Source organism: Nicotiana sylvestris, chromosome 4 (genome assembly GCF_000393655.2).
Source record: "Nicotiana sylvestris chromosome 4, ASM39365v2, whole genome shotgun sequence".
Classification (NCBI taxonomy): Eukaryota; Viridiplantae; Streptophyta; class Magnoliopsida; order Solanales; family Solanaceae; genus Nicotiana; species Nicotiana sylvestris.
Genome location: NC_091060.1, coordinates 44,863,215 through 44,889,152, shown reverse-complemented (window position 1 = coordinate 44,889,152; position 25,938 = coordinate 44,863,215). Strand labels below are relative to the sequence as shown.

Here is a 25,938-nt window from a genome sequence, read left to right as displayed (position 1 = left end):
TTTGCTAACAACTCACAAATCTTCCTAGTGCAAAGTGGGGCAAAAAAAAATTCTTTTGTTTTGTTTGTTTTGTTGTAATCAGGCGCCCACCTGGAGAACAAGGGAAGGCAACTCAATTTTCTAGGGAAAACAGTGTTGAAGGAAGACAACTCGAGTTTTAAGGGAAAGCAGTTTCGAAGGAAGACAGTTCAAGTTTCAGGGGAAAATGGTTCAAGGTGCAAGGGAAAATAGTGTCAAGTAACAAGAGAAGACAGTTCAAGTTCAGCAATCAGGCACCCACCTGAAAAAGGGGGAATTCAATTCAGAATGCAATTCAGGTCAGCAACAAAAGAAGGTCGCGTCAAGAATGCGAGTCAGCAGTCCAAGTGATCAACAGAAGTTAGTCACAATCCAAAATAAAAAGGAAAAAAACAAAACAAAACAAAAAGAAAGACAAGAAGTGAATCCAAATGTAGAAGTTAATGAAAGATGTGAGCTGCTCAAGACAGGGCTGAGGTCACAAGCTCTGCATGTCCCGTCTTGGTTTGAAAAGCTGAAGAAGATTGAACCAACACTTGCGGCTAACAAGCATCAAGATTCAGATCAGGGTCCGCATGAAGAACCAACCAAGACTCAAGATCAAGCTTCAGAAGACTCATAGATAAGAATCTTGTAACTTGTAGCTGATAGGCTTAGTTAGTCTTTTTCATTTTTGATTTTGATGTAATAACGGGACCGCGGACTGGAACCTCAGCGGAATGGCACCTCGACCAACTCTCCACCTCAGTACTCCATCACCTCACTCACCTCTAAACTACATGTGGCCTGATTCCTTTATAGCAAAGGATATGTAGGAAGCTCAGATACCAGGGCTCGGTCACATTCTCCTTCCTCTTAGTTTTTTGTCTCCTTAAATAAGGGTCGGGTCAAAAAACCTGTCTAGTCATTATTTGTCTGAAAACTATTCGCGTTTCCAGTCAAAGAGGGGCAGCTGTAGACATGTGATTTTTGACCCTCCCCGAAATTTCACCCACTTTAGCATGTAAATATTTAATTTTGGCTTAATATAGTTATTTCAACTAATTTCGACTCTATTTGCTTTATTTTATCACAAAAAATAAAAATTACAAAAACTATTTTCGCTTATTTAGCTAGTTAATATTTTTATCTAGTTTTCACGTTTTCATTGTTTCAAAAATGTTGAACTTCTGTTCTGAGGCTCAAGTTTGTTTAGCTGCTGTTTGATGCATTCTTCGGTTCAAATTTGCTCTTGATTAGTTTGTTCTTCCTTTCAACTTCAGATATCTATTTTCTGTTTGTCTCTCTGCTATAATCAGGTACTCGTTTGTTAACCTGAAGCTTTGTATTAGTAGAAGCGGATTACTCTCTTTATTTGCTCTTGACCTCTTGGTCTTTGTTTGAATTCATATGTTGATTCCTTTACGTTTAGCCCATCATGAGTAGATTAATAAGTTTAAATTTATTAATAAGTTTAAATTTAGTTAATTCTATCATGAGTAGATTTTACTTGTTTTGCTGTTTCGAATGATAAAATATCATAATTCTATATTTTAGTTCCTTTCGGTCAAGTTTGCTAGTTGTAGTTGAGGTGCGCATATAAAAAAACGCGTGGTAGGTTTGACAGAATGACTCACACGTTAATTTAAAGCATACTGAGAGGAAGACAATGTTGATGGATTGAATTTAGAGATGGGGTTGTGCGGATCTATGTTTATAATTTAAGTCCTAAGGTACTCATTCCTAATGAAGCGGTGGCGAGTTTTTTTATAGTAGCAAAAATACTTGTAATTCATTCGAACAGTAGTTGGTATAGAAATGATGTATGAATTTTTCCTGTTTCTTTCTTTCACTATCTTTATTTTGTTCCCCTATAGTGTAACTAGATTTAAATATTTCTTGTGACATTAATTTAGGCTATAAAATTGTTGATAAAACTATTTTGTCTTTGGGTGCTCGTGATTACTTCTAATCCATTGGGATGGCGATAAGCATGCCCATTTATGAAATCTTGTTGACTCCAACGCCTGAACAAGATATAAGTTGGGTTTGGTTTTAAGAGGTGAATAAATTATAAAGGCGTAGTTGCTTTAGACGCGTAATTTAAATTACTTTCCTAAATTTGGGTGTGCATTTCATGTGACCCTACCATAATTTTGAATAATGATAGTAGAAATAAGCATGTTATAAATCTAGGTGTGCATTTCATGTGACCCGGCTCCAATTTCCAACAAGGTTAAATAGAATGTGTCGTGACTCACGGGTGCATTTCATGTAGTGTGGCTCACGGTGTGTTTTAAATAACGTTGAAATAATTCCTTAAATAAATAAAAGCGGCTAATAAGTTAAAATGTACCATAAGCTAAAACATGTATTAAAATCAGATAATAAGCCAATTATAACAGTTGAGCGACTGTGCTAGAACCACGGAATTCGGGAATGCCTAACACCTTCTCCCGGGTTAACAGAATTCCTTAATCGGATTTCTGGTTCGCGGACTGTAATACAGAGTCAATCTTTTCCTCGATTCGGGATTTGAATCGGTGACTTGGGACACCATAAATTATCCCAAGTGGCGACTCTGATTTTAAATAAAATAATCCCGTTTCGATTGTTACTTTAAGTTGGAAAACTCCCTTATACTCACCTTTCCGGGGGATGTAGGTTAAAAGGAGGTGTGACAAGGGCCTACTCTTATATTATATTTTGTAACTCTTATCCATCCATTATTGATTCACCTCAATATTGATCTACACTTTACCACTGATAACTTGAAACCTCTTACGTAATCACTAGGGATCACGTTGCATCGAGGATCATTTGAAGTGATTAGACTGATCCACTTGGGGCTATACCATGCTTCCCTAACTGTATCTCACGGCATCCCAATGTGATTCAACTTGTGTGGATATTTTAATCATGTCTAACTCATGAGATCTATTTCTTTTCTTCATTAGATTTTTACTCAATCGAAGCCCAAAATGTCACCCTTTATCTATTATAATTACATCCTTATTCTATTACCAGGGCAGCATTCTATCTCTTCTAAATGCTATTAGTGTTAAACTCCTTTGAGTTCATTCAGGCTATAGTGAGATTTGTATAACTTACAGAAACCATTTGCTCTTCTTGTTTTCATGGGCTTAATCCTGAGGACTTATCCATTTTCGTTATCTTCTCACTCACCAATTCTTATCCTTACTTCTATTTTCTAGAACCTTGTCGCTTCACCATACAATAGCTTGCGACCTACACATATCTATTTATATTACTTGCAACCTTTCAACTTGCTTGCATCATAGATTTTCTTATGTCACTTTGGAACATCAAGTGAGACATCACATCGTCTCTAACTCTTCTTTATTCTCTTAGTCAGGCTTTTTGATACCTAGACCATAGGCTGGAAGATATTCTACTGACGATGCCGCTATTATTCCTAGATACTGAATCCCCGCGCTTCTAGCCTTTTATCCGAAGTATGACTATTCACGATTTTCTGCCTTTGAGTATCTCGTACGTTGTTCACCTTTACCTTACTTACTTTAAAATCTCGCATTGTATCTTCTATCTCTTTCATGACCTCTCTTCCACCTAGGTGTAATTTACATCCATAACTTGAAGCTCTATTATAATACTTGCACCTCTGGTGCATACACAATCTAGTGGGAGCTTCATACTGACTTCTTATGAGACTTGTCCTCTTATAACTAGCTTTATCGTAGAGCCGATATAGAATATGGCTATTTTACTATCTCTCTTGTACCTCTAATATTTAAGGGTGATTCTGCAGTGTTCTCAATTACGATTTCTATAACTTTCTAGGTCCAATAAGCAGACTCCTAATTTACTTAGTTGATGTAACTCTTTAGTTACCTCTTCCTTCTGATTAGCCTTTATGTAGGTTTTTAAGCTATCTTCTAATATGTGGCTCATGGCATTTAGTTATTACTTTAGCCTTTTATGGACGCTATGGAAAACCATGATACAATCTTCTAATGATTCAATACTTTGTTTATGACCTGGACTCAATCCCTTCTTTTAACTTATACCGGAGTCTTCTACGACTGATCATAAATCTAATAGTTCCTTTCGTTTCATTTTTTTTCAAATTAAGCAATTTCTTTTCCTGGCTTTTTGCCCCTTTTGCGTGTAAACTTAGCTTATCTAATTTCTCACGCATGCCGAAGTTTTTGTGTAACTCATATGGTCCCGAATATTACTTTTGGTTTTATTCCCCGCTCATTAGCCATGGTAGGTGCAACTTTCTTTGGGAGTGCATACAATTTTGTAGTTAGATTGTTATTACACAACCATTTCCTCTTTAGGTTACTGTGCCTCTTGTAAAGCTGTGAGCTTATTACATTGTATACTCGACGGACTTTCTGATGTCCTTCCTTTCCTATACTTACCCGTAGTTACTTATCTCCATGCCCTTGTGCTTATAGGTTACTTCTAAACTAATATTTTGACTGACTTTCCAATGGTACTCTCTTTTATGTCCGTAACACTCTAGGGTATCTTTATCTACCTCAACTCCTATCTGCATATTTCTCAAGGATCAGGATGTCATAACTGCGAGGTTGAATTCCCCATACTGGGGTTCCCTATGTTTATCTTGCACAATCTGTTGATTCGTCTGAAACCTCCTATCTAGCCATAACTAGGCTCTTCTTGAACCAACTGCTAACTACTCGTTGGCCCATTCTCATATCAATACTCCGCGTAATCTTTCTTGGGTTATTTCTTTTGTCTTAACTTACGTTCTAATACTGGCTCCTTATCTACTAATAACATCTTGGGCAGGAATCCTTACTTCCTATCCTTGACGTCGTGTTTGCATAATGTTCGGGAATCATAGCATATCTTGATTAGGTGAAATCTCATCCCTTTCTCATTTTTATCGCATTCTTCCTTTACCATTCCATAATTACTAGAACCACTTAATTCTGACTTAATGCCACCTCACTCCACATTTCCCTTTTAGGGAAGTACTAATATTTAGTGCTACAACGATATACCTATAGATATTTTACCTTTTCATCATTGACGTCCTCTCACATTATCTATGACCCTTACTCTCCTTGCGGTAATCCTTCTGTACCAAGAATAACAAAATTCCTTACTCGCGAGGGTGGCACTTAGTGTAACTGGCACACATAGTCTCTTAAGCTTAACTTTGCTCACATTGCTTGCGTTAGTGAAGCGTCTTCCTGAATGATCATTCTCTAAATTTCTCATGAATCTTCTCCTGTTGTCCATTCTATTATCGCCAGAATGAAATCTAAAATTCTTATGATGCCGAGTATTATCCAATCACTCAACCCCTAATTCACGTTTAGTTTATCTTGTTCACCGACCTATACTGATTTCTATTACTCTAGGGTCTAACTTTTCCTTCTGGTAGTTTCATTGGAGTCACGAACTTATTTCTCGAAGTGGTGATATGACTTTATGGCCTATACTCTTTATGTTGTTTCAAGGCCTGTCACCTCTTGTCTTTTCCTTTACTTGACTATATACTCTGTAATACTCTCATCTTTTTGACCTACCGTTGTCATCCATGTATCACGTCTTACTCTTAATGCTTCATTAACTCTCTCCTTATTTCCTGCCAACATTTATGTCTATCACTTTATTTTAAAAACTTTAACAAAATATTCTTTTTCTTTCATCTCCCCTTTGCTTCATCCACTGGCTCTTCGGAGTTGCCTAGCATTATCTTTCTACTCGGGACATGAGTCATACTAAGATAATATTTATCCTTTCCAGGCGTCCAATGCCTATATTTGTAGCACTCATATCTAGTTGTACTATTTTGGAGTTCACCATCTAGGTATCTCACAAGGAGATCCATTACCAGGTTTGCACTATCCTTCAGAAATGTCAACTAATTCTACCAACCCATCCCCTATTTTGGGTTACTCTAACCCCAGCCGGATCCTGATAATCCGTCCTTCTCTTAAGTTATATCTGTTAGCTCTCATAGGGCATAACTGAGAGCGGTGTGGCCGAATGTACGTACGTATGTCATTGTTGAAGGTAATTCAAAATGTCTATATCTCCTTTCCTGAATGGTATATAATGATAATCGTTGTTAACTCGATACCTCGTACCCTTCTTCACCTTGCTTCTTGCTGAAACTTGTGTCTGCGTTCCGATTATGTTATTCCTTTTTATCGTAAAAGTGGATAAGTATTCTTGCCTTAAAACTCCTTGTCAAGAACCTTACACCTTTTAGTACATGCATGGTCTGTTAAAGATCTCACATTTGCTCATCAGAAGCATAATGCAAAAATTGAGTCCCTCTGACTCAACACTTCCACAGCTATATCTCCTACCGACCATCTTTCTTAATGTAGGCACCGTTGTATTATAAATAAGATAGAGTTTAGGAAATTAAGTTTTTACAACTAAGCTCTACCACACGATCTAGACTAAAAAGAAAGAGTGACAGTCCTAAATGCCCTGTAGCCTCCTGCTTATAAGTGTGGTGCATGACACACACATAAACAAGACTCTACTAGACATGGCTTGTAGACTCCCTAGGACATAACTGCTCTGATATCACTTTTTTCATGACCCAAACCGATGAGCCGCAACGAGAAGTCGGTACCTTACTCAACAGAGTACCAACATAACGTATCTTTTCATGTCATACTATCATACATAACTGAGCCGGAAGGCTATTGTGAGATAAGTAGAATACAACATGTGATACCAACTTATACATAAGACATACGGGCCTATAAGATCAAAATAACCACGCGTACACTAAACATAGGCTGACAAGGCCATATAATCTTTTACGTACATGACATCTATCTACAAGCCTCTAAGAATACATAATTTTCATAAAGGTCGGGACAGATTCTCGCCATACCAAACAATGCACGTCTAAATCATACTGACCAAATAAGCAACTCCGAAGCAAATGGAGCACACCAACATCTTCCACTGAGCTGATAGCCTACTTGGAGGGCTCTCGACCTGTCTATCGAGACCTGCAGGCATGAAACACAACATCCCCAAGCAAAAGGGACGTCAGTACAAATAATATACCAAGTATGTAAGACACATAAATAAATACATAACAAATATGGAAGAAATATATAATAAATGACTCAACGTGTAAATCTGGATAAATCTGTAATTCATGAAATTATTATATTGTCATGCATATGTGTATAAATGTCATGTCGTGCACAGGTATATGTTTCATATCCTCATCAGGCCTCTGAGCGCATCCCATCATATCATCTCGGCCACTGTGGGCAAAATCATCAATGTATACCAGTTGATCGGGTGGTGGTACGTATATAGCACCGTAACCTTTTCCATATCCCATATACATATATATACATATACATACGCGTATATAATGTCATCTAGTCATGGGTCAATGTGCACGTATAAATGCATGAAATGCATATGAAATATGTTAATAAAATCTCTCGGTACGTCATAAGACCATTATGTCTCTGATTAATATCATGAAATAAACTTTACCAACTTACGTATTTTTGAGACCCATGAACAGATGATGAGTAATATGACACCTGGGGAATCAAGAACATAAGTATCTCTAATATTTCTATGAATGGAGTCATTTGTGAAAACTGTGTATTTTCTTGTTTCTTTCGTGTCGTATAGATCATGCCAAAAAGAAAGAAGTGATAGCCTTAACATACCTGATTCGATTCTCTTGGCAATCCCTCCAACACACATTGATTATGACAAAACATGTAATGGCAAGATCGAAATAGGAAACAATCCGTATGATATTCTTGAGAAGAATTGCACCGTACTCCCTTAAAATCGCAAAATTCTGTTGCTATTACGCAGTATAATTTCGTATGAAATTGTGCTTAAGATCTGTTACTTGCTGATTATAACCATCGTTAATTTGTCATAGAAGCCTCACGTTACTATTGAAAATCTTGAGCTAATCACGTTTCTTAAGAATAAAGGTGTGATTCCCACATATTCTCATCTTTATCTGATTGCAAGAGTATTGACAAACCTTAATGAATAGCATACCACACTAGAGCTGCAGATTACAAATATAGACTACAAACATTCTTAAGACTTACCAAAGTTCACACAAGCATCTTGTGTGTAATAATTAAGGTTGCCACCTATTTAAAAATGACTCTTACTCATGAATTATGACTAAGAGTCATACGGTTGGGGTAGTGGTTTGCTGTCACGTGAGATTTTGATCTTATTCAACAATCAATTAATTTAATTAAGTAATATCCCGCTATTCGGTAATTAACTAATTACCCGCATATTTAAGAATTGTCTCAAATTACTTCAAAATCTACTTATTTTTAATACACTTTATACATACTACTATCATGGTCATATGATACCTTGTATGGTACTAGTCCGTAAATATCAGGTATTAACGCTCGGCCCGTATTTTATTCCAATATGCCAACTTGGACGAAAATTCATTTTCTTTGACTTGCTTCCCCTCTCACCTTCACGAATTTACTCATAACTTGTTTGAAATAGCATAATGCTTATAATTTATAAATAATCTCACTACCGATCTTACATCGATTAACTTAAGACGAAACTTAAACATAAGAAAATGCGGGATGTAACAGACACGGACTGCGTACACAAATCGATGAAGGTTAAACGGAGCTATTCGAGGTTTCAGAATACAGAAATAAAGGGAAAAACTATAAATGATCAATCGGGCCATCACAATTGTCTAGTGGGTGTCTTGACTTACCTCGTCACTACTCCACCGAAATTAGTCTTGATACTTACTGGGTACCGCTGTAGCGTACTCATATTATGCTTCTGCACATTTTTGTGTAGATCCAAGTTCTTTGGATCGTGTCAGTTTTGAGAGTGGTGTTTGTGCGATTGGAGACTTCAAGCTATACCTGCTTGACGCTCGCTAGCCTTGGAGTCACCTCCAGATATTATATTTACTACTGTTTATCTTCATTTCAAAGCAGTATTGTACTTAGAGATTCTAGTGTATTTCAATAGAACTTATGACTATGTACTACCATTTTTGGGGATTGTACAACTATTGTTTAGTATTAATTACGTTATTTCATTTATCAGTATAATTTTTATATAGTTGAATTGGCTATTTCTATTAGATCTTTTCATGTATTAGGCTTATCTAGTCTCTAATACTAGGTACCATCACAATTTCGAAGGCGGAATTTTGGGTAGTGAGAATTTGATATTTCTTTGAAACCAACGAAACAAAAAGTAGACCCAACATCAAGCACACAACTTATAATTCGTTTCGCAATCAAAATCAGTCAACCAAATTCAAACTGCCACATTGGTACATTGATAAATATAAAGACTAAGAAAATCTTAGCATAGTAGATGCTGAGGAATAAGCTAAGGTGCAAACTTTAAAACGTCATGAAATCCACATCCATTCTATTTCTGGATCGGTGCCACTGCAGATTCAACATTAGACTGAGGCCAGATTATCTCATAGAGGGACACTGCATGCAATCACAAAAGGTTGTAGTAAAAACAAAAAAGAAAGCTTCGATGAATTTAAATGTGACGATCCGGCCGATCATCTTAAGAATTAATGCTTCGATTCTCTATTAACCGCGTTCCCCGTGTTTGTTTCTGCTATTGTGAGTTGCCGGGAGGAATTATTTGGAGTTTCGGAGAGTTTTGGGACACTTAGTCCCTAAATGAGAGCTTAAGTTTTGGAAATTTGACCGTAGTCGGAATAGTGTGAAAACTCCATTCCGAGGCGTGGTCTCATTAGCTCCGTTGGGTGATTCGGGTTTAGGAGCGTGTTCGGATTATATTTTGGAGGTCCGTAGCTAATTTAGGCTTGAAATGCCGGAAGTCGAATTTTGATGTTTCTGGTTCGGTAGTGAGATTTTGATCCGAGGGTTGGAATGGAATTCCGGAAGTTGGACTAGCTCCGTAGTGTTGAATGTGACGTGTGTGCAAAATTTCAGGTCATTCGGACGAGGTTTGATATTCTTTTTTATCGAAAGCGTATTTTTAGAGTTTTGAAGTTCTTAGGCTTGGATCCAAGGTTGATTCGTCATTTCGATGTTGTTTTAGCTGTTTTAAGGATTGGTATAAGTTTGGACAATGGTATTAGACTTGTTGGTGCCTTTGGTTGAGGTTCCAGGGGCCTCGGGATGGTTTCGGAAGGTTGCCGGAAGAATTTGGAATTTGTTTGAGCAACTTCAGCTGTTGTTCTTCTGTCATAACTGCACCTGCGGTTGTGTCCCACAGGTGCGTAGCCACAGAAGCGGCATTGCCATCGTAGAAGCATAAATAGGGAGGAACAGCAGGAGCAGCAGAAGTGGTACTGCATCTGCGTATGGATAGTCGCAGGTGCGGAAGGCTGAGTTTAATGATTTGTCGCAGATGCGACTCTTGTTCCGCAAAAGCGGTACCGCAGGTGCGGTCCCATGACCGCATAAGCAGATTAGCTGGGCAAAAACATATAAATTCTTGCCTTTGCGAATTTGAGCTATTTTCACCTTTTTTCAAAAGGGAAGAAGCCTCGGGGAGCATTTTCAAGAGAGATTTTCAGAGGAATTCATTGGGGTAAGGTCTTTGGTCCCTAAACTCATTATTGGGGTGATTTTTATCATTATAAACATGAAAAATTAAGGAAAATCAGTGGTAATTTGGGAGTTAGGGCTTGACTAATTAGAGACCTTTGAGCGATGATTTGAGAGACCATTTGAGGTACGATTTCGGTACTTTTGGTATGACTGAACTCGTGAGAGTGTGAGGATTCTGGAAATATAAATTTTATCTGATTCCGAGACGTGGGCCCGAGGGGCGTTTTGGTCATTTTACCTAATTTTGCGTATTAGCTTAGAAGTTCTTTGTAGAATCAGTTACTTGAAATATTATTTACATTATGAAATTGAATAGATTTGGGCCATTTGGAGTCGAGTACTCGTGGTAAGAGCGTGGTTTCGGATTGATTTGAGCTGGTTCGAGGTAAGTGGCTTGCCTAACCTTGTGTGGGGGACTTTCCCCTTAGGATTGGTATTGTGATAATTGAAATGCCTTGTACGTGAGGTGACGAGTGGGTATTTGTGCTAATTGTTGAAAATCCTATTTTTATTAAGTAACTTTAATTGTGTTACCCCTTTCTATTTATTCTACTTGCACTCTTAAACCGGCTGTTAGCTTAGAGAAGCATGTCTAATTGACTTAATTCCTTTATTTGTTTTAACTGCTCTATTTGTATTACGTGAAGCATGCTAGGTTAGAATTGCCTGTGTTACTTTGTTATGAGGTTGAGTTTATTTGAGTATTCCTTTTGCCATTGTTGTGTGTTTTACTTTGGGACTACTGGACAGCATCCCGGGAGATCCCTTGTATGCATTTATAATTTGAACTGAACTGCGGCATACCGAGAGATCCCCAGCACATATATTGAGGATACCAAGAGATCCGAGATCCCTAGCATATATTGAGGATACCAAAAGATCCTCGGGATACCAAGAGATTCCTAGCATATATTGAGGGTACCAAGAGATCCTCGGGATACCAAGAGATCCCTGACATATATTGAGGGTACTAAGAGATCCTCGGGATACTGAGAGATCCCCGGTTATTATCTTTGTGAAGAGTGGTATTTCCTTGTGATTGTTTTTGTCTCTGTTTCAGTTGTTGTTATCCTTAGTATCCTGTATTAATTCTTATTGTTAGTTTTCAACTGTACTGGTTATCTTATTTTGTTATACCTGATATTTCATTTAATCTCACTAGGCCCTGACCTTCCTCGTCACTACCCGACCGAGGTTAGGCTTTGTACTTACTGAGTACTGTTATGGCGTACTCATGCCCTTTCTGCGCATGTTTTTCAAGTGCAGATCCAGGTACCTCCATTCAGACTTATCACTCATGAGATGAGGCGCCTGTAGAGACTCCGAGGGATATCTGTCGCGTCTGCAGACCGAAGAGTTCCTTTCTACTCCCCCTTTTCTATTAGGCCTTCTGTACTTTCGTTTCCTTGTTAGATATTCTGGAGTTAGATGCTTGTAGACAAATTCAAAGGCTTGTGATCATGGGATTCAGGGTTTTGGAAAATGTTATTAGTTTCGAGAGTTGATATTGTGTATGTCAAGCGGCACTTTAAAATACTGTTTTATTCCACTATTTCGGTTCTTAATTATTTCTTCCGCAAATTGGTTTCTTTTCCGCATTGTCAGGCTTACCTAGTCGTAGAGACTAGGTGCCGTCACGACGGTTCACGGAGGGGGAACCGGGGTCGTGACATTAAAAGTAAAAGAGAAGAGGAAGCAGATCAGCATGATGAAAAAGAAGACCCGTATGCGACAACAGATGAACTTGTCATAGTTAAAAATATTTATTAAAATTTGATTTTGATACCACACAAAAATATTTAGACATCCAATCCATAACCTTAAGGCACTATTTTGAATAAACTATAATCTTCCAAACCACTTCGTGATTTCCCTTAAAAGCAAATTTTGCAGTTTCTAACTAGAATGTTTAAACAAACAGAAAACATGTCCCTCTCCAAGCTTATCTATCATAATACAACCTTCAAGAAGACAGCAGCATGTCACCACAGAATCCAAGAGACCATAACAATAAGAAACTTCGAGCAAATTTATATTTGTTTCAATATGTATAATGATTAGGAAAGAAAGAAAGAAAAACTTTTTGAACTTATAAGCTTAAATATACCATGTGGCTATAAATCATGTCATTAAGGGTAAAATTAAAAATTTAAAATTAAATTATCTTTAAATAAAAAAAATATCATTCCTCACGAAACAGATCAAAAATGAAAAAGTATTGCGTAAAATAGAACGGTGAGGAGTATATTTTCATTATCAAACATATTTGATGTCTAATCATTTAAAATGTTTAATGTTAAGCACTATTTGAGATTTAAATTTGGTATAGACCACAAGCGGTGGCGAGCCAGAACATTCACTAAGGGATTCAAAATTTAGAGAAGTAAACGCATAAAGTTTACTTCTAAAGAAGCCACAAGGATTCAACATTTATGTACATAAAGAAATTACTTTTACCTATTCACACATAGTAAGTTTCCAGCGAAGGAGGGTGATCAGGGGATACAGTAACCACAAGAACTTCATTTCCAATGCTTTTTTGCTCTTCTAGAATTTCCTCTGCAGAAGTAACAGCAGCTTGGCTGCAGTAATGCAAGTCAATCAATTTTAATGTGGGAATATCTCCGATAACTCTAGGAATCTCCTCCAATTCAGAGCAAAACATTAGGACTAGATACTCTAGAACTGGAAGACTATCACTGGCTGCCTGCCAGTGCACCAATCTCGTCTGGTGAATGTGTAGCAACTTGAGTTTCTTGAAACCCCCTTCATCTAGATTCCAATTGCTCCCTTCAAAACCATAAAATTCTAGTTTGAGTACCTCAAGGTTGGGTAAGCTGCTAAGCATTGGCATATCTGTCCACTCTAGATGTGTCGCTACAAGTGTCAAACTCTTGAGGTTTTCTGGGAACACGTACCACAGCTGAGCAGGCCGCCTTATAAAAAACAGTGGATGCGACGAAACCTTTAGTTGAATGCTTAGCTTCTGGAGATCAACAAGACATATGAGACTACCAATAAAATCATTCCATCCATTAGGGTGTATATCTAAATTGATAATAACATCCAATTCCTTTACGTTCGGGACAGCCATACAAATTTCCTCCCAGTTGGAAGAAGCTTCGTTTAGTGAAAGTTTCTTGAACTTTTCTAAACCCAAAATATGTTGTGCCTTTGGAGGAGCAGGCACGGGCATACTCATTCCCCCAGACTGGAAATATTTCAAACTTGACATCTTCCAAATTTCTACTGGCCAGGATAATTGATTTTCAATTGGCTCGACAATCAATGTCTGTAGATTCCACAGATTAGAAATTGATGTTGGAACATCGCCACCGGTGGTAAAAGCAAGATATCTTAAATGTACTAATTGTGTTATCTCAGTGGGAAAAAGTTGAAAGAGAATCATTAGTACATCCAATACCCTTAGCAGCTGAAAATGAGTATCCACTATTTTGTAGTATTCAAATTCGAGCATAGAAGTACACGGTTCACAGATGCACAAGATGGTACGAACTGAATCCAGATTATCTTCGTGTAGGCCGAGATTCTGGTTTTGCACAGCATCTTCATACAATAATAGTCGATGTTCACTCTCCACGCCTTCTGACGACACTTCGTAACATTCATTTATGACATGAAAAAACTTCTCGGTTTTTCCTTTTCTCAAGCATAATAGCCGAATGAGGTCGTGAATCCTGCAACTTCTAATTTTTCCGCTTACCCATCCTCGACTGTTGACCATAATCAAACTTCTGCTAACTAGATCCTCTAGACACTCTTCTGCTACCTCTTCTGGCTTTTTATGGCAAATTGTCTTCAGAAAACCCTCAGCCACCCAAATTCTAATCAACGTATCTGTAGGAATTTTTGCATCTTCAAGGAAAACTCCCATATAAAGAAAGCAAGCTTTCAAGCTACAAGGCAAGTAGTTGTAACTCAGAGCTAATATTGCTAAACACTGCTGGGAGGTTGAACCTATGTGGGAATTCAAATTATCAGCAATTTGTTGCCAATCATCATATGTCCTATTGATCTTCGACAGAAGCCCAGCGATGACAACAACTGAGAGAGCTAGTCCTTGACATTGTTTCGCTATCTGCTTTCCTACTTCCTCAAGCTGAGGAGGACAATCTTCATTTCCAAAAACCTTAAGAGATAGTAATTTCCAACTATCTTCAAGACTGAGAAAAGGCATGTGATGAGGAGGAAAATCATTGCCAGCACAGTTAGCTACTTCGAGGAGCCTAGTAGTTATCATTATGCGACTTCCATTTTCATCATCGGGAAATGATCTTCTTACCTGGTCCCAAGCCTCTATAGTCCATATATCGTCCAAAAGTTTCAAATACCTCTTCCTTTTCAATTTTCTACGCACTTGGTCCAATAATTCATCTTCGCTCGTATTGCGGTACATTGCCTTCCCATCTGGAGTACCGAAGCTTAGGACATCCAATAGCATTTCCTTTGCATCGTATGATTGAGAAACAGTAACCCATGAAGAAATATCAAAACGTCGGGATACTGATGGATGATTAAATAAACTTCTAGCAAGTGTCGACTTACCAATGCCGCCCATACCAACAACTGAGACAACATTCAACGCTGGTGTTTGTCCAAAGAGCTGATCTCTTATGTTGTTGAAGACATCGTCCATCCCAACAAGTGTATTTTCCTCATCCAAGACACGCCCAGACGAGAAGGAGGATAAATAAGTTGTTGCTGGCGCATCTTTGATACGTTTGTGGACATTCTTGAACTTCATCACTTCTCCTTTTATGGAATCCATTACTTCTATTATTTTCTGCAACTCGTAATAAAGCTTACAACGGGCGTTGTTCTGGTCGTGATCAGTATCAGCCACATGGATTCTTCTTTAGGCAGCAACCAATTGTATCTTCTGCTTTATGTCCTGCATCTCTGATCTTCTTTTCCAAAAGTTTCAATGCTTCTTGATCATTGATCCAGTTTCCCGTATCCACAAGGAAGGCTTGTAAGAAAGAAAGTGTTCCATAAAGTGAATCAATGGATCCCCTACTTTCAGAAATCAAACTTGGATTGAATTGCAATACTTGCTCAATAGTTGTCAAGATGGAAGTTATAACAGCATAAGCCATCTCTCTCTTGATCTGTTTGAGGTTTTCTCGATTTGATGAACCAAGAAAGTAGTATGAATCCAGCAAGAGGAACTCCGGAAATGAATGAGTGCTTCAAATCAGTCTTTTTAGTGGGAATTTTCAATTGGTTTTTGGGGGCCAGGCCGGCAAAGGGAGAAGGTATGTTGTTTGAGAAAGTATGTCTTTATCTGCCAACAAAGATACAAAAGCATCAAAAGTAGTCAAATACACATTGCCTTTTCAGAAGCATGAGAGCGCAGATTAAGGCTCTTTAATTAAGCTCATTAAAATACCTTGTACAACCATGTGAGAGTTCATTATTCAAGGCCATAAATTTTTATTTAATTATTGATTTCTATATTCCACACAACTGTTCAATCTGTTAAGCACTGAACTGGAATAAAGTAACTCAAGAAAGAATCTTGATTTTCTATTATACTTATCTGTCACTCCTTGGAGCTAGCTTGTGTAAGAGCTAAGAGGAATGTAATTGTAAAAATTAATCTAATGTCGATGTAGCAAAAAATACCAAATCACACACACTCTGCAATAAATTCACTCAGTTCTTCACCCCCCCACACACACAGTCTCTGCACAATACAAATACATTGAAGTCCCCCCATAGCTCATGTTCAGCTCGCATTCATAGCTTTCTACCTCAATCACCATCTCTTTCCGTTGAAATACACCACTATGAACATTTCCTTCCCATGAAAGAACTTTTTCTTCACTAAAATCAGATTCGACAAAAAACCTCTCCATTTACCCATTTTCACAAACACCACATCTCCACTAGTAAAAGCACCAACAGCTCCAAACCCCCCTCAGACCAGCAATCTCCACTCTCTCTCATCGTCATCCTTCACCATTTTCTTCACCACTGAAACGCCTCTTCAGCCGTAAACTATCAACACCCAATAAAGCAAAAATGAGATATGGCGTACTAAACATTACAACACTACATTGTTTAAAACATTTGAGAATTGAATAATAGGTTATTGGTACAACATTTACCTTTGTATCTCTTCAACAGATATAAGATTGGGAGCATTTATTATCCTGCAACATTTAACAAGGGACCGCTGAAATCCCATGGATCGCTGAAATCCGTCATGGCCTTGGACTTGCTCTTTGAACCTTTGTGCTGAAACATTGACGTACTGTTTTACATTGACAAAACCCACTTTCCTAAGTAACTTATTACGTAATTAATTTAACTAAAAAGATCAGTTGAATGCACTGACTTAGCTTATTCAAGATTAAGGATGATTACCCTCTAACTTACTTAATTAGCCTTTGATTATGACAGCCTAGTGCTACATTCATAAAAGCCAAAGTTGGTGGAAACTGTTTTACTTGCAAAAGCAATAATATCCTGGCAAAAATGTCAAAAAAGCTAATGTTGATCCAACCCCGATCAAGTGAAGATCTAATCAATTTTTCAGTCTTATAATTCTAATACGTAGGTATTTGTGACCTATATATTGTCAGAGGTATAATACCGATCCAATTTTACTGCAAAGGAAAAAAAAAGTGTAAATGATTTTGTTCAAACGACTCAATAACGGAAGAACAAAGATATAATTTCTCTATGCATGTGATAATTATTTAACTTCCATAGAATAGAAGCTAATTAACGGCTTCATAAATATTCCACGGGTAGGATTAATCAACAGCTGAGCAATAAGCTAGTAGCTAACTGTGGTTAATTTTAATGTGATATTGAACTACAGTTAGAAAGTTAGTTGACAGTTAAGTATGTATTATAAGCAGTAGTCGACTCTGTACAGTTGTCCAGCTTTTCAGAAATGCATGTAGCTCTTCTCTGATTTCTTCTTCTTCTTCTTCCAGATTCTTCTTAGCTTTGATTTCCATATCCATAGCAGCTAATATGGTGTCAGAGCCACTGGTTGAAATCCAAGCTAATTTGCGAGCAAATCTCATCTTCTCTGTTACTTCAATTCTGCAATTGAGTGCTGAATTGAGCTAGAGTTAACCTTCGATTGAAGCTAGGGTTCGTGAGCTACTTCTTCTAAAGCTATTTCTCAGTCAATAATGGCGGTTGAAGATGTTAGATCTAGTTTTCATGATGCAAATAAGATATCTATGCAGGAAATCAATTATAGAAGAACAAGGAATCAAGAAGATACTACAAGATCGCTGAAGTCAATCTTGATGCTTAAGGAATGAAAACAATCAGCAAAGATTACAAATCAATCAACAAATCTAGATGCCTAAGGAAAGAAATCAATCAGCAAATTAATCAGCAAAGATTACGGAAAGCTGCGATGGAAAGAATCAAGCAAGCCTAAACTTAAGGCATTAATCAAGGCCAGCATATCCGGAAAACCGAAGATTCTGTGAAGACTTGCTAAGCGGCTAATTTCGAAAGGACCAACAATCAAGGAGTAAATTTTCATCATAAACAACTGTTGAAGGAAGGATATCAAGGAACAGCAACGGCTAGCTATCTTATTCTTGGAAAGAATCAATCTCTTTCCAAGGATCAAATCTCTTGGGTTGTCAAGCCTCGTTAACAATCGATCTTCACCAAAGTAATTATACCCGACTTTAAGCCTTAGACAAACATACTTTGATCGAACCAAAAAACCCTCTCTTTGTTCTACTGCAAACAAACATTGTAATTCTCTAAGATCTGTTGTGTAACAAGTCAGAGAAAAAAGGAGAGTATAACACTGGTGAGGCATTGTATCAAAAAGAGACGAGTGTTATAGGAACTGAGTTATCAAGTCATTTCCATTGTACTCAGAGAAACTCATTTACTAAAGAGAACTCTCTTGCAACCCAAGGGGACTGGACTAGGATTCACATTGAATCCGAACCAGTATAAACATCCGGTATCTTTAATTCATGCACTTACTTTCTGTATCTTACTTTCTGTTATTATAACTATTAGGTCATTACATCTAGTCGACTAATTGACAAACTAGTCAACTAATAAGAGATTAAGTTTAAAAATATACAATTCACCCTCGCCCCCCCCCCTCTTGTACTTTCAATTGGTATCAGAGCAAGGCTCACATTCTACTTTTGCTTAACAGTTTGTGAGAAAAGATCATGGCAAATCAAGTTATCATAGGAGCTCGCTTTTAGGAAGGAACTTTACAAGTTAGACCACCATACTTCAATGGAAAACATTTCTCTCATTGGAAAGTGCGGATGGAGATCTTTGCCAAGGCCTATGACGTCAAAGTTTGGAGAGTCATCAAAAAGGGGAACTATCCCTTACCAGCTGCTACTCCACCACTTGCTAATCCTGAAGATATAGATTCATATACTAAAGAGAAAATGGAAGTGGTACAAGTTAACAATATAGCGAGAAATCTGCTTCATAATGCTATAAGTGGTGAAGAATATGAGAAAATCTCGAGCTGTGACACAACCAAAGAAATGTGAGACAAGCTTGAGGTCACATATGAAGGAACCAACAAAGTAAAGGAAACACATATTAACATGTTGGTTCATGATTACGAACTCTTATCAATGAAAGAAGGAGAATCTATTGAAGAGATGTTTGCCAGGTTTAGCAAAATAATTAGCGATCTAAAGGCATTTGGCAAGCCTTATACCAGTGGTGATCAAGTTAGAAAAATTCTCAGAAGTTTTCCAACCACTTAGCAGACCAAAGTAGTCACACTAGAATCTCAGGATCTAAATAAATTATCTTATGATGAACTACGAGGAGAACTCATAGCTTTTGAAAAGACGCATCTCAAGAAGACTAGTCAAGAAGAAAATAAAATAAAATAGTTGCATTCAAGACCTCAATTGAAATAGCTGAAAACGAAATTAATGATGATCCTAAAGCTCTACAAGAAGAGATTGCTATGCTATCAAGAAACATGGATGGATTAATGAGAAGATTTTGGAATACAAAGAAAGGAAGAATTCCACCAAAACGATCCACGCAATACAACGAACATGACAAGAATGATGGAAAGTGCTATGAGTGTTGAAGATTTGGGCACATTCAAGCTGAGTGCCCAGAACTGAAAAGGAAGATCTCTAGAGGCTTTAACAAGAACAAATCCTTCGGAAGCTGGAGTGATGAAGACGGTTTAGACCATGAAGAGATAGCAAATCTCTGCTTCATGACGATTCTGGAAAATGAAATGAACAAAACCTCAGGATGCTGGACAGATGAGGACACTTCAGATGATGAAAATGAAAACCGTTTCATGGCACGAGGTGAAACAAGCGAGGAACACCACAGAATAAGCCGCAAAGGAAAATGGTATCTAGATAGTGCGTGTTCCAGTCATATGACAGGCGACAAAAACCTGTTCAAAGAAGTTACAAAAATTGATGGAGGAAGTGTTAAGTTTGGGAATGACTCAAAAGGTAAAATAATTAGTACTAGAACAATTCCCTTCAATAACAACTGTGACATCACTGAAGTTTATCTCGTCGATGGCCTCAACTACAACCTCTTGAGCATAAATCAACTATGCGACTCAGGATATGAGGTAAATTTTAAGAAAATAGGATGTGCTATTGAAGACGAATCAGGTAAAATAGTCTTTCCTAGAAAAAGGTATGGAAATGTTTATATTCTTGATGGTTTTGAAAAGATAGATGGTCATATTTGCTTAACTTCTATGTTTGATGATCCATCGTTGTGGCATAAGAAACTTGGTCATGCTAGCATGTATTTGATAGAAAAATTGTCCAAACATGAGTTAGTTGTCGACCTACCCAAACTGAATTTTTCTAGAACTCATATCTGTGATGCATGTCAAATGGGTAAACAGACCAGAAACTCTTTCAAAAACAAAGATATAGTATCTACTTCCAAACCTTTGCAATTACTTCATATGGATTTATTTGGGCCTACAAGAACTGCTAGCATATGAGGAAAGAGTTATGCTTTTGTTATTGTTGATGATTATTCACGTTTCACTTGGGTAATTTTCTTATCTCACAAGGATGAAGCATTAAGAAATTTTGAAGTTTTCTGCAAAAACGTTGAAAGAGAAAAGGGATATCTGATCTCAACAATTCAGAGTGACCATGGAGGAGAATTTGAAAGTAGAGCATTTGAAGATTTTTGTAATGATCAGGGATACACACATACTTTCTCTGCACCATGCTCACCACAACACAATGGGGTTGTAGAAAGAAAGAACAAAACCCTCCAAGATATGGCAAGCACCATGTTACATATCATTTACTGCCAAATCAGTTCTAGCAGAAGGTGTAAGTACAACATGTCACATTCTCAACCGATGCCTCATAAGGCCTATTCTAAAGAAGACTCCATATGAATTATAGAAAGGTAAACGTCCTAATATCAGTTACTTCCATCCCTTCGGAAGTAATTGTTTTATTCACAATAACTGTAAGGATAATCTTAGAAAATTCAATCCAAGAAGTGACAAAGGTATTTTTCTGGGCTACTCACTAAATAGTAGATCTTTTAGAGTCTATAATAAACATACATTATGTGTGGAAGAATCAGTACATGTTATATTCGATGAAAATAATCCCTTAGTCGAGAAAGGAATTACTGTAGATGATGAAGATCAAGCTTAAGAAATTCAGGAGACAAGCAAATCTCAAGAGTCGACTGATATATCTGCTACGATAGAGTCAACTGGTGAAATCAGCAGCAGTGTACCAGATCAGCCAATCAAGTCAACTGCTAATGTAGTGCGTCTAAATGAATGGAAACTAGCCTGAATATTCTCAAAAATTCATTATAGTGGATCCAAAATGAAGGAATGAAAACCAGGGGATCTCTCAGAAAGAAAGCAAATGTTGCATGCAATCAAGTGTGATTCAAGAGTTAGATCTAGTTTTCATGATGCAAATAATATATCTATGCAGGAAATCAATTACAGAAGAACAAGGAATCAAGAAGATACTACAAGATCACTGAAGTCAATCTTGATGCTTAAGGAAAGAAAACAATAAGCAAAGATTACAAATCAATCAGCAAATCTGGATGCCTAAGGAAACAAATCAATCAGCAAATTAATCAGCAAAGATTACGGACAACTGTGATAGAAAGAATCAAGCAAGCCTAAACTTAAGGCATTAATCAAGGCCAGCATATACGGAAGACCGAAGATTCTTGAAGACTTGCTAAGCGGCTAATTTTGGAAGGACCAAGAAGTAAACCATCATCATAAACAACTGTTGAAGGAAGGATATCAAGGAAGAGCGATGACTAGCTATCTTATTCTTGGAAAGAATCAATCTCTTTCAAAGGATCAAATCTCTTAGGTTGTCAATCCTCATCAATAATCGATCTTCACCAAAGTATTTATACCCGGCTTTAAGCCTTAGACAAACATACTTTGATCGAACCAAAAAACCCTCTCTTTGTTCCACTGCAAACAAACATTGTAGTTCTCTAAGATCTGTTGTGTAACAAGTCAGAGAAAAAAGGAGAGTACAACACTGGTGAGGCATTGTATCAAAAAGAGACAAGTATTATAGGAACTGAGTTATCAAGTCATTTCCATCGAACTCGTAAAAACGCATTTATTAAAGATAACTCCCTTGCAATCCAATGGGACTGGACTAGGATTCACATTGAATCCGAACCAGTATAAAATTCGGTGTCTTTAATTCCTGCACTTACTTTCTGTATCTTGCTTTCTGTTATTATAACTGTTAGGTCATTACATCTAGTCACATCTAGTCGACTAATTGACAAACTAGTCAACTAATAAGAGATTAAGTTTAAAATATACAATTCACCCCCTCTTGTACTTTCAGAAGATGAACACACTACCACAACTTCAACTACTGATAATTCACAACTAGAATTACTATATTTCCCACCATCGATCATAACCATCCTTTGTACTTGCAACCAACAAATACACCAGGTAATTCTCTGATTTCTCTTCAACTTACTGGATCAGACAATTATGCCTTGTGGAGTGTAACGACCCAATGGTCATTATGAGCATTTTACTTTGCTTGGTAGTTTGTGGCCACGAGCAACTCCATATGATGTATTACGACCGGTGTGCAAAATTTGAGTTCATTCCAAGTTGATTTGATATGTTCCGCCGTGAATTTTTGGAAGTTGAAAGTTTGAAAGTTCATTAAGTTTGATTTGAGGTGCATTTCGTCGTTTCGATGTTATTATCATGATTTGAGGCCTTGAGTAGGTCCGTATTATGTTATGGGACGTGTTGGATAGTTGTTAGTTGACTTACCTAGCAGGTTGTGTTAGGTGCCATCACGGCTAGTTGCATTTTGGGTCATGACAAGTTGGTATCAAAGCTCTAGGTTCATAGGTTCAATAAGTCATGAGCAAGTGTCTAGTAGAGTCTTACGGATCGGTATGATGGCGTCCATACATATCTTTGAGAGGCTACAAGGCATTTAGGATATACTTTCCATCTTTCTTTCCTTATCGTGCGACATTAATTCAGCTTGAAGCGTAACTCTTTAAATTCCTTCCACGCATGTGAGCGCTCGGTATTAGTTGTGCATCGGCAGCTTGCGATTCCATGGATGATGTGCAAGATGTGATTTCTGTGTGCTGATTGTAGATATGTGATTTTTGACCCTTCCCAAAATTTCACCCTTTTTAGCCTGTAAATATTTAGTTTAGGTCTAATATCGCTATTTCAGCTAATTTTGACTCTTTTACTTTATTTCGTCACAAAAAAATAAAAATTACAAAAAATATTTTAGTTTACGTATATTTCGTAAATTTAAATAAAAAATATACAAAAATAGTACCTTATCTTTATTTTTATATAATCTTGAAAACACAAAAAAATAGTTCTATGTTTTATAGTTTAGTTCAATTAATTAAAATTAGTTTTGTATTTTTATATTATAATTGTACATAATTTTAGAAAGAGTAATTAGTTTTAGGCTGGTTTATCCCATCTTTATAAATCTTGTAATCCATTTTTCTAGTCTTGGCCCAATTATCTAGCCCATAATTCCTAGGCCCATACCCCTAACCTAATCCCTATCCCTATATAATAGTACCTCACACCTAAATATATGGACACCAAAAAAAATGCCTAAAATTCTGCAGAAGGAGCGCCGCAAATCAGAACCCACACCCCTGACTTCACCTTCTTCAACCATTAACACACCCATCGTCAACACCCCTCTCCAGATTTCCCTCTGTCTTTCCCTCGTTCTTTAAGAGAGAACGCCGATGGGCAGTAAATCGGCGATTTCGCCGGCTAAATTTTGACCACCCAACGCCTCACCCCCACTTTAAAGATAAGCTGAACCCTAGAGAGGCTTCGGAGATTTAAAAAAAACACAAAAAATGTGAAGAAATGAAGGAACAGTAGTGAAACAAGGAGGAAACTAATTTCTTCCTTCCTTAATAAGTACAGGCGGTTTGAGGTTAGAGCAAGGAAATTTCTGGTTCTGTTTTGTCGATTGTAATTATACTGGAAATATCTTGTTTCTATGGAGTCTAATTGAAGTGGGGATCATCGCTCGAGGTTTAGGTTCAAAGTTTTCTGTCCGGGTTTCATTGAATCTCTGGTAGCTCGTTCGTTTTGTCGCTACGTGCATCTGTTCGAGTTTGGATTTTCGTTATTGGCATTCCATTTGTCTGTGTGTTCGATCAGAAGTTAATTATAAAGAGTTTATCCATCGAGGTTCGATTTGAAATCGTTGTTCTTTATTTCCGATTTGAGGTTTGAGTTTCAATTCTTTCATATACATATGCTATTTCAGTCTATTTACGATGCTCTATTTATTGTGCTAATGGTGGTGATAAGAATGATATTAGCCTTTGATTTAATAATGTTTGTTTATTGTTTGAGATTTGTGAATCACTGTTGCATATTTGGTTTAGATGCGTTCGTGAGAATTCATCCTTGCTATTTTAAGTAGTTCATGAGTATTGTGTAAGCTCTGTTTTAGGATTTGAAAGTTTTTTTTTAACTTCAGTTTCTTGTGTCTCACAGTAGTCTTGCATCTCACTCTTAAATTTTCAAATTCTAGTATGGTTAAAAGAGGTTAATATTCTCCTTCATCAATTTAGAAATTAAAAGTGTTTGAATAAGCAGTTTAAGTAATTATTTGGTCTGCTGTTATTAAAGTTAATTGGAATATACTAGCATCTTGTGGACATGACTATTAAGATATCATGTTCGTTGTTAGTTCTAAGTTAGACCTCCGTTCTCTTTCTGTTAAATCTAAAATGTTAAGTGGAGCGATTTGTGATCCATCAAATGGGTCAGTGTATTTCACTACCTTCTCGTGCTTGACTATGTGCGCCCTTTGCAGTTATCGTATGCATTGGTGTTAATATTATGATCTGGCAGAACACAATAATGAAAAGTGAGGTGTTTGGCATTTTGTTTGTTGAAAATAAGTCGAGCTGAGGTGTGCCTCACATTTTAAGGAACACTTGTAGTGTGCTTTTGGCGCGTTATAATAAAATTATCATGACTACGGGTACGGTTCCCGTGATGTAGTTGTGATACACCCTTCCTAAATTCGGGTGTGCATTTCATGTGACCCAAATCCAAATCTTAACAATGTTAAATAAAATGTGTCTCGGACTGCGGGTTCATTTCATGTGGCGTGGTCCAAAGACGTGTTTTAGATGACGCTGAAATCTTCCTTAAAATATTTAAAAGCGGTTTAAAGCTAAAATGCACATATTCTTAAAAGTGTATTAAGAATCAGATAATAGGACAATAACAACAGTTGAGCGACCGTGCTAGAACCACGGAATTCGGGAATGCCTAACACCTTCTCCCGGGTTAATAGAATTCCTTACCCGGATTTCTTTGTTTGCGGACTATAAAACAGAGTCAATCTTTTCCTCGATTCGGGATTCGAACCGGTGACTTGGGACACCATAAAATTATCCCAAGTGTCGACTATGAATCTTTAAATAAATAAATCCTGTTTCAATTGTCACTTTAAATTGGAAAAAAACTCCCTTAATACCCTTTTCGTATAGAAAAAGGAGGTATGACTTCTGTGTGCTGATGATGGGCCACTTCAGAGGACTTGTGAATTCGATTGTGTGAGCACATATTTTTGGACTTATATGTCCAGTAGTGTCCCTGTAGAATTCGTCGCTCGATGGGTGGCTGGACGGCTACGTAATGAGTATGACTGCGAGATGTGTTCAGATAGTTTGAATGTGACGAGAGAGTTTGCTTGAGATATAGAAAGGACTATTGGGTGCTTGATTTTCTATCTTGATGTGACATATAATCTCGAATTATGAGTGTATTGAAGGATTTTTGATGATTGTC

The 25,938-nt window shown here is 37.3% G+C and overlaps 1 protein-coding gene across 1 annotated transcript; it reads right to left on the bottom strand.

The window, feature by feature from the left end:
• Window positions 1-13,047: 13,047 nt before the first annotated feature.
• On the bottom strand, window positions 13,048-17,357 carry LOC104236876 (putative late blight resistance protein homolog R1B-16). Its single transcript, XM_009790916.2, has 2 exons — window positions 16,718-17,357; window positions 13,048-16,607 (listed from the first exon to the last, which is right to left on the bottom strand). Exon 2 carries the CDS (start codon window positions 15,373-15,375, stop codon window positions 13,048-13,050), a length of 2,328 nt encoding a protein of 775 aa, XP_009789218.2. The 5' UTR covers window positions 15,376-16,607; window positions 16,718-17,357.
• Between the last annotated feature and the right edge of the window lie 8,581 nt (window positions 17,358-25,938).

Bases quoted from the DNA above. Each gene is read 5' to 3' on its own strand.
- LOC104236876 (XM_009790916.2), bottom strand. From the start codon at position 15,375: ATGGATTCCATAAAAGGAGAAGTGATGAAGTTCAAGAATGTCCACAAA.